Below are 11,541 nucleotides of genomic sequence, written 5' to 3' on the forward strand. Positions count from 1 at the left end.
TCTTTATCCCATTTTGGCTGCTTTTCCATGTCTCTTTATATGTAATAAGCAAAGCTCCTAATTCCCATGGTCTTATTAGTGTAGATTTGTGAAGTAGGTGTCCAGTGGCACAGTCCTGAGAGGGGTTCAGCTGCAGGCCAAATTTAGCCTAAGCCTCTACACCTCTGGGGCCACCTGTTAAGATTCAGCAAGCAATCCACAGATGCTGTGCTTATAGTTGCCTCAAAAGGCCACACCAGAAACAGAGGCCAGCTGCCTCCAGTGAGTCTAGGCTGCTCAGCAAGGAGCACCTGACTCCCTGAGGATATACATGGGTGTGGCTTTGGTGAGGCCGGGAGTTGGGGGAAGCAGGGTTTCAGGGACTCTTCTGGGTGGGGTGACCTCTGTTATCCAGCTTGATGACATCATGGCTATGGCTGAGCTGTGTCCACACACTGGGAGAGGGGAGGCTCAACTGGAAACAATGGATACCACTGGCACTTCTGTACAGAACGAGTCTCGCCTCGGCCCTCACGCCTTGGCCCTTACTCTGACAATGTTTCCCTGTAAGTCCCTGGTGCCTCCTGAGCACAGCCGAATTGGCACTGGTACTCAGAGCAAGCAGGTCAGTCATCACGAAAATCTGCTCGTGGACGCGGCCCCTTTAAGAGGCTCCTGCCACTGCCGCTAACTCCATCTCAGCTGTGGAAACCAGGCAGCCTCGTGTCCTCGCCGCGTCCTACTTTCTGCTGTTGCAGGGTAATTTCTTGGATTTCTCCCTAGTTATATAGCTTATTCATCAATATCCCAGGAGATTTTTCCTTGCTGCTTGCTCCTTGTTTCCGTCAAACTATTCTTGATAAGTATTTTACAAAGAAATAAGACACTTTAATTCTCACTATTTCTAATGTTTTAAATTACAGCATACTAAATAATTTTGCTATTTTCTTACATATTTTTAACAGTCCAAGAGTTTTTAATGTTTAATTGTTTAATATTTTTAAGAGTCATGGAATAATCATAATTTTCCCTATTAACTACTTAAATTTTTTTTGCCTGGGCATTTTTATAGTTCTACATTACTGTGTAAAGTGAAGATTACTTATATTTGAAAAAAAATGACACAATGATATTTATACATTGAGTAGATATTTGAGGATATTAAGGACTTTTCTTTTTACTTGTGGCAATGGCAATGTGGATGTGTTTTTAAAGAAGATGAGAGAGAAAGTCCTTTTCTTTTAGAGATACATACGGCTAAAGCTATATGCTTTTTTAAAATAATGTACTAGGGAGGTACAAAGGAGCATAGATAAGATTGGCCATGAGTTGATAACTATTGAATGTGAAGTTGATTATACTATATGTGTAGTTTGTATATATATCAAAATTTCCAAAATAAATTTTAAATGGTTTAATTGGCCAAAAATGTAAAATAATTTAATATTCATCCAATGTTTACTTGTAATATTTATTTACATCTGTGGCTTCCTGGCTACAGAATAGCCTGGCAACATTGCTAGGTTCAAGTGCAAATGCCTGCTGTGGATTCCCAATAGGAAGGAGGCTGTATGTGTCTGTGCAAGGGCACTCTGGCTCCCACTTTGCCTCCTCGAGGACACAGGAGTATCCAACATAAATGGGAGACAAGGGAAATTAAAAATAAAAATTTCATTCTCACAATAAAATTGCCTATGATGACGAATTTGTTTCACAACTTTTTCTTTAAAATATATATTAATGAGCCCCTTGTATCTGCTGCCAGGGAAGAGGCAAAGGGGAAGAGAAGTGGTTAAGTGGAAAATAGTCCTATTTTTATTAGCTTATAGAACTCTGACAAAAATTGTGGCCATGCAATCAACTGTGTCTAAATAATTGTTTCTTTCTTTTACCATTTTATTTTTCAGTTTTATTGAAATATAATTGACATCCAACACTGTGTAAGTTTAAGGTGTACATTTTAATAGACTTATATACTGCAAAATGATTCCTACTGTAGCATTAGTTAACACCTCCATCATATCACATAATTTCCATTGCTTTTTTGTGGTGAGAACATAATTAAGTTTACTCTCTTAGTGACTTTCAAGTGTATTACACAGCATTAACTATATCTCCTATACTGTACATTAGATCTCCAAAACTTATTCACCTTACAATTGGAAGTTTGTGTCCTTTGACATCTCCCCCCCAACCACTAGTAACCACCATTTCACTCTCTGTTTTAATTGTTTTCTTTTGAATAAAACAGAAATCTTATTTTAAAATATTTTTTGGCAAATTACAACTTTAATTTCATAGGTGTTAATTGTAATGTAGATTTTTTTTTAGCATTTGTGCCTATACTTCTCAATCAAAATATAATTCAATTTAGTTGCATTTGTCAGCACATATGTCATTGGTGACAGAGATCGTCCCTTCTGTTATTCTGTTAGTGTCAAAGGTGAATGGGAAAGAATATAGCTAAAGAGCTGTTTTTTACTCCAGAACTGTTCACGCTTACTTTCTAATATTCACAATGAAGAGTCATTTAAGTTGGTATGTGAGTCTCTATACTCATTTCCATGGTTGGCATATATTAGGATAAATTGGTTATTCTAACAATAGAACAAAATCTCCACAAGGGGGCAGTTTTGGAAGGTCAATCTGTACTTTCTGTACAGATTTTGTAATTTGTTGGACGAAAGATATACTGTAAATCATCTTAACTTTTTATCCAAATAATTATTCAGCATTATTGCTGCACTAGTTCATTTTGTCACATGAAATTAAAGGCCAGCATTAGCATATTCATTTAAACACAAATTTTTGACCACCTTTCCCATTGCACTTTATCGTTTTACAGCTAGAGACAGAGTTATTAAAAAGCAAGTGAGTGTTCTTACTCTACTGAATTAAGGAATAAACCTAAACTTCTAACAAAACTTCTCCCTTCTCTGAGAAAGTACGTAGATAATGATTCTCAAGTTCCCTGTCTTACAAACTCACAGAGAATAATTAGGGTCTCTTGCTCTACACACTGGGAGAGCTCAACTCCCACTGTATTGGTTTGAAGTTCTCATGCTCCAATGTATTTGTCTTGAATTTATAGGTTTTTCTCATTGTATCTTTTAATAGGGAATTGTGATTATCCACACCTGCTTTAACAGGTCAAACAGGTTTTTATACTGAGTTCTTAAAACCTCATTCTAAATTGTATTCTGCATAGTATTTGAGGTTCTTTCTTTAGCAAACTACTAAAATATTTACATTGGGGGTTTTATTAGCCTTTCACTCTAATATGTAGCAATTTCCCAATCCTGGAAGGTCCCCAGTTACTGGAAGGAAATGTACTTGTTTCAAGCTTTAGCTTTTTTTTCTCATAATGAGGAAGAACAAAGTGAAAGGTCTGAGAAATCAATGAAGAAACTGTGTGTCAGGTGGGAGTGAGCAGAAACTGAGATAAGTAGCCCCTAAAACTCAAGACTTGCAGATAAAAACAGGAAATCTGTGAGCAAAATAGTTTGTTTTTGTTTTGTTTTGTTTTGTTTTTTTAAAGAGAAAAGGTGAAAGTCTGATATGAGGAAAAGCCAAGTGTTAGCATGAGCAATGAAACTTGGGTGATCAACACTGACTCTCCTTGATTCAGTGTTTTTCTCCTTTAAGTAGGCTTTCAGAACTAGGGCTTATTTTGTCACATTTAATTTGCATGGGACTCCTTCCACGTTTCACAGTTTACTTTTATTTCACTCAAAATGAACTAAAAGGATTTCTGGTTTCTGATCTGGTATGCAAGGAGCTTAGAAGTCACCACTCTAACCAAACAATAAGTAAAAAACTGAGCAAACTAAAAAATCAACAACTCTTAGATCTGTAAGAGGGAATACCTATATTCAGACAGAGATGATTTCAGAGCAAGGAGAGTTATTAGAGATAAAGAGGAACATTACATAATGATAAAGTGGTCAATTCTCCAGGAAGATGTAACAATCCTTAAGGTGCACGTACACACAAAATATAGGAAGATGTCCCTCAGTAGTTGATGAATTAGCTGTGACACATCCACACAATGGAATATTACTCTACACTAAAAAGAAAAGAGACATCAAGTCATGAAAACCCATGGCTTTTATGCCTTAAGAAGGAAACAAATGCAATACTACGTAAAAGAAGCCAATAGGAAAGTCTTCTTTTACTTAGTAATAAAGTGAAACTTAATGTAAATCGTGGACTTTGGGTGATAATATGTTGATTGTAACAAACGTATCACTCTGGAGTAGGGTTTTGACAGTGGGACAGGCTGCACATGTGTGGGGCAGGGGCTATATGGGAACTCTTTGTTCTTTCCGCTCAATTTTGCTGTGAACTTAAAATTCTTCTGAAAATAAAGTTTATTAATTTTTTTAAAAATGAACTAGAATAACTAGAATAGAGCAGGCTCTGAAACTGACCTCTTGGGGTCACATGTGAAAAAAAAAACTCTTCAAATAAAAAAAGACAGGGTCAGAAGACTTGGTGTTGGGTAGGGACCTAGTGTCCATTTAGCTCTGGCATGTGCATCTTTCATGAAGAAACTCTGCAAGGAAAAAAGGGGGCCAAACAAGCCTCATCAAATGAAAACAGGGTTTTGGACAAAGAAAAGTCACCCAGAATCTAGTATAAAAATAGTATTTTACTTGATGAGATTTGCTCACTTATCAAGAGCTATCAGATAGCTATTGCTATTTGTTTTGTTTGTTTATTTGTTTTTTAGGTGAGGCAATCCTTGGTTGACCTCACAGATTGCAAGGACCTGGTCAGTTTACAATCCCTTATTTATTTTTTTATTTTTTTATGCCTACAGCACCTGGTCTTCCTAGGTGGTCTCCCATATATGCACTAACCAGGCCCGACCCTGCTTAGCTTCCAAGATCAGATGAGATCGGGCTTGTTCAGGGTTGCATGGCCATCGACTGCTATTGCTATCTGAATAGCTTTCAAATAAATAAATGGACCTGTGTGGGATAAGTCTATAAGTCTCCATTTTAAAACAGAAATAAAAAGCATTCTAACTCATGAAAGCAGAGACACAAAATGATATTTGTACACTCAGGACTAGGAAGTTCATAAAAGTATTATTTAACATAGTCAAAAGGTGAAAGCAACCTGCGTTCATTGACAAGTGAATGGATAGTCAAAATGTGGCATATGCATACAATGTCATATTATTCAGTCTTAAAAAGGAAGAAAATCCTGACATATGCTACAACATTGATGAATCTTAAAGACATTAGGCTAAGTAAAATAAACTAGTCATAAAAGGATAAATACTATTAGATTCCACTCATATGAAGTACTTAAAGCAGTCAGATACATAGATAGAAAGCAGAAGGGTTGTTGCTAGGGGCTGGTAGTTTTTCTATTATGGCTACAGAAATAGGTAGTTTTTCTATTATGGATACAGAGTTTCAGTTTTGCAAGGTAAGAAAAGCTCTGTGAATGGATGGCAATGATGGTTGTACAACAACATGAATGTTTTTTCAAGGCCACTGAACTGTATTCCTAAAAATGGTTATAATGTTAAATTTTAGTATATTTTACCACAATTAAAAAAAAATAATAATTTTTAAGAGTGTCGTAATTTGTGTGGGTTTCTGAGCAGCTATAACTAAAGGGAGGACTCATGGTGTGTGTTCCATGATCGTTAGAGACTGAGGTAAGAAATCAATGAGACACGACTAATGAACACATCTGAAAACAGCTAAGTTTTACACAAATATGTGGATTTTATTGACCCATGATCTTTTTTTTTACAGTAATAAATAGAATACAATCTATTGGGTTAGTTTGGAGTTGGAGAGGCAGTAGTCCTTAGTAAGAGTGGTCAGATTTTGTGGTACTATTTTCTTTAGAACTGCATCTAAGAGGGAACCTGTGTGCTGGCCAGGAATCATACAGGTCTATGCAACATCTGTGTCAGCTTCTCTCTACACCATCACGGTAATTCATAGCCCCTGGCCAATATCAACCTATGTTTCCCCCCTGTTTTAACACAATATGTCATAAAGATAGCTAGTGTCAATAAAGGTCAACACTTCCAATATAAAAAAAATTTATACAAATATAATTCATAATATAATCATTCTTAAAATACAGTCATTTATATATGAGTTTGAAACATTATTAAAATAAATATTTCCTAGAGAAAATTTCATTTGTATCACAAAATTATAAAACAGAAGCATATAAAACTAATTTGTGATTGACTCTTCAGTATGTCTCCCATTCTCTCTCCCACTAAACATATATAGTATGAAGTGCACATCGCTAGCCTGAAAACACTATCACCCCACGTACACCCAGACCTTCAGATGTCATGTACGTTACCTGCAGCGCCCAAGGCCTATCTGCCTATGCACGTTCTACCTGGAGCTCCTGTGGTAAGAGTTTTTCTGTACCAATTTGCATTAAAGCACTTTTTCCAGCCTTTCTTCATGTCGGAGGTCTTATGAGCTTATTACTTTCTGGAGGCTGGGGAACAGCATGTCAACTTCCACTTCAACGGAGCAATCCTGTCTTCTCTACAAGACTGTAACAGCCCTTTTCCCAGATAAGGGATGTATGCCAAGTATCTGAATTATTTGGATTTTTGGTAGAGCTGAGTGATACTAACCCTGATTCTCAGGACTAGGAAGTTCTCTCTCCTGACTGACACCTTGATATTACATAGTACATACTTTGACAGGCTATCATGTGAATCGCACGGTATTCTAATACTTGGAACTGGGACAGTCTGAATGCTCAACATACAATGTAGTTGTGTTTTTAAATATCTTGGAGAGAGTGGAGAAAAAAAAAAAGAACAAAACTAAAGTTTCCAGTTACCATTACTTAATCATATCTCTAAGTAGCATGATTACATTTCTTCTCCACAAATACAAATTAACAAATTTCACAAAGCAATAAATTGAACAATTAAGCTCGCTGACGTTAACAGCCACCTTTCCAATGACTATCAAAGGGAAAAAGTTTTCAGGAAAATCTGGCTTACAAACGCAAGTGGTAAATCTTCAAGGATTCGAAGTACCTTTCACACAATTTGACCCTTGCCAGGAAGCCGTTTATCCAGACTTCTGTGAACATCCTTAATTCCTCTTACCAAAACGACTCCTTTTTAAAAATAATATTTATCTTTGTTTTCTGAGGCAGAAACTGTTTTCTCCTCCAACTCCACGAATGAATGTCCATGCAGCCATTCGTACTGCTCTCTAAAGCCTGGTTTCCTGCACCTCTTCTTCTGTCTCCTCCTTCAGAGCAGTGATTTTGGATTGAGACTTGTGCTTGCTTGAGTTCCGGTGGGGGAAGAGCTTCGACCGGTCCAAGGGGCTGATGGCCTGCTGGAAGACGCTCTGCTCGCTCAGTAGCTTCTGGATGGAATCATACTGCCGCACTTTGTTCTCCTCTATGACCTAGGGAAGTGGCCGTTAGTGAGATCTTGAGCGGAAGGCAGGTGGATGGACCAGAGCAAGGACAGAAACTGGCATACGCTCAGAAGAAGAAAAAAGCCAAAAAGGAAAACAGTGTCCAGAGGCTTGCAGTCTGAACTGGCAGGGATACCTCATTTCCCTGCTGAGTCCTCTTGTCCTCTTGCTTTATGGAGCTTCTACCATGTGTGAAATTAGCTGTAACTTTCTACTTAGCAGCTGGAAGATTTCTTTTCTTTTTTTTTTTCTTTTTCTTTCTTTCTTTTCTTTTTTTTTTTTTAAATTAGGATGATACTGAGCAATGTGCTTCTTCAGAGAACTTTAAAAGAACTAAGGATGCTTTGTAAACTAGAATTATTTTTGTTGGATCCCTTATATACTACCTTAAAAATGAGTGTAAGTCCACAGCATGAGAAAGAGTTGAACCAATTCAACAGGGGACTGAAGCTTAACAATTCCACATTGGCTGGGAATGCCTGAGTTTAATGTGGCTCCTTCACATGTTCAAATTGAGCAAACCCAAGGCCAGAGGATAGTAAGGCTTCACCCAAACTCCTGAACCTGACCACAGCAAGATAAGGGGTTGTGAGTTGGCCCCCTAATTTGTCACCTGAAGCTCAGTAATAATAATGGTAATAACAATCCTTCAGTAAGGAAAGCATTTGCCTCCAGGAATCTCAAAAGCCTTAACAGAAATGACGTGATACATCATCCTCTGAACTTCCTTGTGACTAAACCCGAGGGAATTTGTAAAATCACTTGAAAGAATCTGTGACAGTTCTGAAAGCACAATGAGAAGGTGGTTGGGAGAGGCACTCATCTGAGCTTCAAACAAGGACTAGAAAAAAGAAATGAGCTTTTCAACTATTGCATTAAAACCATACATGAGATCGCAAGACAATCCAGGTCTGCCCTGGACCTCATCCAAGGGAGATTTAGTTATTAAAAGCATCAGGACTTAGTCTTCTTTATGACTTGATCCCCAAATAAGGACTTGAAAAGTATAGATGTTCAAATTTATTAATGTAACAGTGATATGCTGCTATTTTAGATTTACTGAATTCCAATCTCACTTCATAGCTCAGATCAAAGTGAGAAAATTGTGCAGCTATTTTGAGTAAAGCTGGATGGCTGTATGACACGTTTTAAGGAAAAACGTATATATTGCTGTGATTTGTAGGACCTATCGCATAAGAGGTTGTTATCAAGAATTATAGGAGAAATTAGATCTTAAGTAAATTATAAATGCTCACCAAAAATCGCTGACATTCCAACATTGCTTCTATCCTGTGCTCACTAAGGATCACTGTGCAATTGGCGAATGCTTGTTTTAGAGTTCTTCGAATGATTTGATATGTTCTAGAAAAGAAAATACCACATATAACATAACATCAATAATCCGCCTTTATCTTTCATAATATAATTATTGTCCTATCAGATTAGTTCTTTAAATTACTTATCTTTCTTTACCTACTTTTAACATAATGGTGATATGGAGTCAGCCACAATCAGCTTTCCAATCACAGGGTAGATTCTAAGTTTCCATCAATAAATAGGACAAATATTTGAAGAAAATTTTACAGAGGAACATTTTTTTTTCATTATGTAGAATCACTAATAGTCCTTTTGTGCTATAAATATTTCCAATCACATAAATGAAATAGAAAGGAAAATCATAAGGATCAGAGTATGCCTATGTATTAAATAATTCATTATGTCTCAACAAGGGGGAGTTTGTATAAAATTCCAAAATTACACTCAGAAGAGAACGTAGGGCTCTTATACTATGAAATAAGCATTTGTACTCATGTCACATGGTGACTTTTCCACTGGGCACTTATTTCATATCTAAAGGGGGTTTCCCCACTTGCAGACATGATAGTCTAATGGGAATCTGTGTCACTATGAAATAGGCCTCAATGATTCTACTCCCGCTGTGCTATTAAATAGCAGGATTTCTGAAACTCACATTGGATCCAAATGAGCACTGGGCTCATCGAGCAGCAAGATTTTTGCCTTACTGAGAACAGATCTGGCCAAGCACATCAGCTGCTTGTGGCCATGGCTTAGGACAAAACCCCCATCCACAAGGACAAAATCAAGCTTCCCAGGAAATTGCTCTATCACAGATCTGAGTCCAACCTGCAGAAAAAAAAAAAGGGAGGCGGGGAATATTGTGCTTAGAAAGGGTAGTTCAGATACCACAAGGTTATAAACACTTAAGATGTTAGCAATCTAAAAAGACACAAAGGAGTTTTAACGGTTTAAATATACCACCCCTCCGTCACTCCAGCTATTTATTTGGATTTGATTGAACAAAGGCTATGTATAATCTTGGCAGCTCTAAAGGATGAATCTAAGACTTATTTCAGCTCTGTGCTTCATTCATTCAGGAAATTTTCCATGAGTTCCTAATATGTGTGTGGTATTCCAATAAGGATTGAAGAAATGATAAATGGCACATGGCCTCTGCAAGGATCAGAGCATATAAAGATGTACACAATTAATTACAAGACAACTGAACACATGCTAGATAAGATAATACGTAGAGAAATACAGTCATTTACACTATCATGACATTCTTTTTTGCTACATTCCATCCTCTACTGTCATAATAAAGCATGAAGAGTATCATAAAAGAATCAACTGGGGAGCTTTTTAAAGCTACATGTGGCAAGTTGCTACTCAGCCCTTCCCTTCATAAAAACTGATTTTAAGAAACTGATGAAACTATGAAGTAAAAAAACCTGGAGTTAAAATAGTGGCATATTACCAGGAGATTTAAAAGTGCTTAGATATTGAGGCGGAATAGAAGATTGTGTTAGGGTCAACGGCTTGTTTTCTTAAGGCAGATAGGAAAAAAACAGGTTGAAATGCCAACAAGATATAGAAACCCATGTTTTCAAAATAAGACAAAAACGACTGAAGTCTTAGCTCTTATAATGTGCATTAGTTTATTTTTTGCCAAGTATTACTGTGTTTGGGGGCTAAAGAGATATACAGATGATCTTGTCTTCTGCTCTTAGGAAGTCTGAGATTTAGTATGGAGAGGTTAGATGTTAATACTAACTGTAATACAGGCAGAATGAGATAATGGCTTAAGAAAGTTCATGAGTTCAGTGATGGATTCAGAGATGGCCTGCATCACCATGTTCGGCAAGCATTAACTGTGTGCCTGAGATACATACTGCAGAAGATACTCTGTTCCTTGGCTGAGTTCTCATTAAAGCAATCTCACTATGTACTACATCTATCTCCCTGAGATGGTAGGGAATGTGAATATATTAATTAGCCAAGGGGGTTACTCTGATGTATCCCAGAAGACTCAAACATAAAACTACTTTCAGATGCAAGTAGCTGAGAATGTGAATAAAGACACTGGCTGGGGAGTTCTTTCTGTCTTCAACTTTTTGATTTTTATTGGCTTCAGTCTGTGAACCTGCTACAGTCTCTCCTATCTTAAAATAGAAATAAAACCTCACTTGCCTCCAGGTTCTCCTTTAGCTGTTATTCAATATCTAGCCCCTTTTTCATCTAGAAATCACAAAATATTAGTGTGCATCTGTTGTCTTCACTGCCTCATGCTTCAGAACATTTTCCTTCTTCAAACATCTATGCCTCGGCTTATGAGAAACCACCAAATCTTTGACGATTTCTGACTATTATCATGTGTGGGCAACTCTCCCTTTCCCTGTCTCTTGAATATTAGTCTTCTTCACTCCCAGCTTTCCAAATTCTCCTAAGATCTCATTGATTCTTAGGGTACTGATTACCACAGGCAAGCTAATGATTTTTCAGATCTTTATCTCCAGCCCCAGACGTCTTCCAAATACTTCTTAAATCCTTTTCCTCTTTGCTAACCTTATTTTAGCTACTGTAAGCCAGGCCATGATTATTTCTTAAGCACCATACTATAAATTCTAAGTTGTCAGTTTGCCAATTCACCACCCAAACACCCCGGGGATCCTTCTAAAATACAGGTTTGACCACCTATTTCTCCGTTTTAAATCTCATGCTGACAGAATAAAATTTCTAAATTCTCTTCATGAGCTCTCTCACATGGCATTTAAGGCATCCAGAATCAAGTCCTGCCCATTTTTACTTCTCGTAGCACCAAACA

General features: G+C 37.2%; 1 protein-coding gene and 1 pseudogene across 1 annotated transcript in view; both read right to left on the minus strand.

Annotated features, from left to right (window-relative positions):
- Positions 1-4,792: 4,792 nt before the first annotated feature.
- On the minus strand, positions 4,793-4,911 carry LOC112478775 (annotated as a pseudogene).
- Positions 4,912-7,205: 2,294 nt separating this feature from the next.
- The window catches only part of CFTR (cystic fibrosis transmembrane conductance regulator), a 152,578-nt gene continuing 148,242 nt past the window's right edge, over positions 7,206-11,541 (minus strand). Inside the window, exons 25-27 of the mRNA XM_006910578.1 lie at positions 9,391-9,563; positions 8,675-8,780; positions 7,206-7,406 (exon numbers count right to left, since the gene is read on the minus strand). Of these exons, the coding sequence (XP_006910640.1) occupies positions 7,206-7,406; positions 8,675-8,780; positions 9,391-9,563 (480 nt within the window). The remainder of the gene's footprint in view (positions 7,407-8,674; positions 8,781-9,390; positions 9,564-11,541) is intronic.

Source organism: Pteropus alecto, unplaced genomic scaffold (genome assembly GCF_000325575.1).
Source record: "Pteropus alecto unplaced genomic scaffold, ASM32557v1 scaffold22, whole genome shotgun sequence".
In the NCBI taxonomy this organism is placed as follows: domain Eukaryota; kingdom Metazoa; phylum Chordata; class Mammalia; order Chiroptera; family Pteropodidae; genus Pteropus; species Pteropus alecto.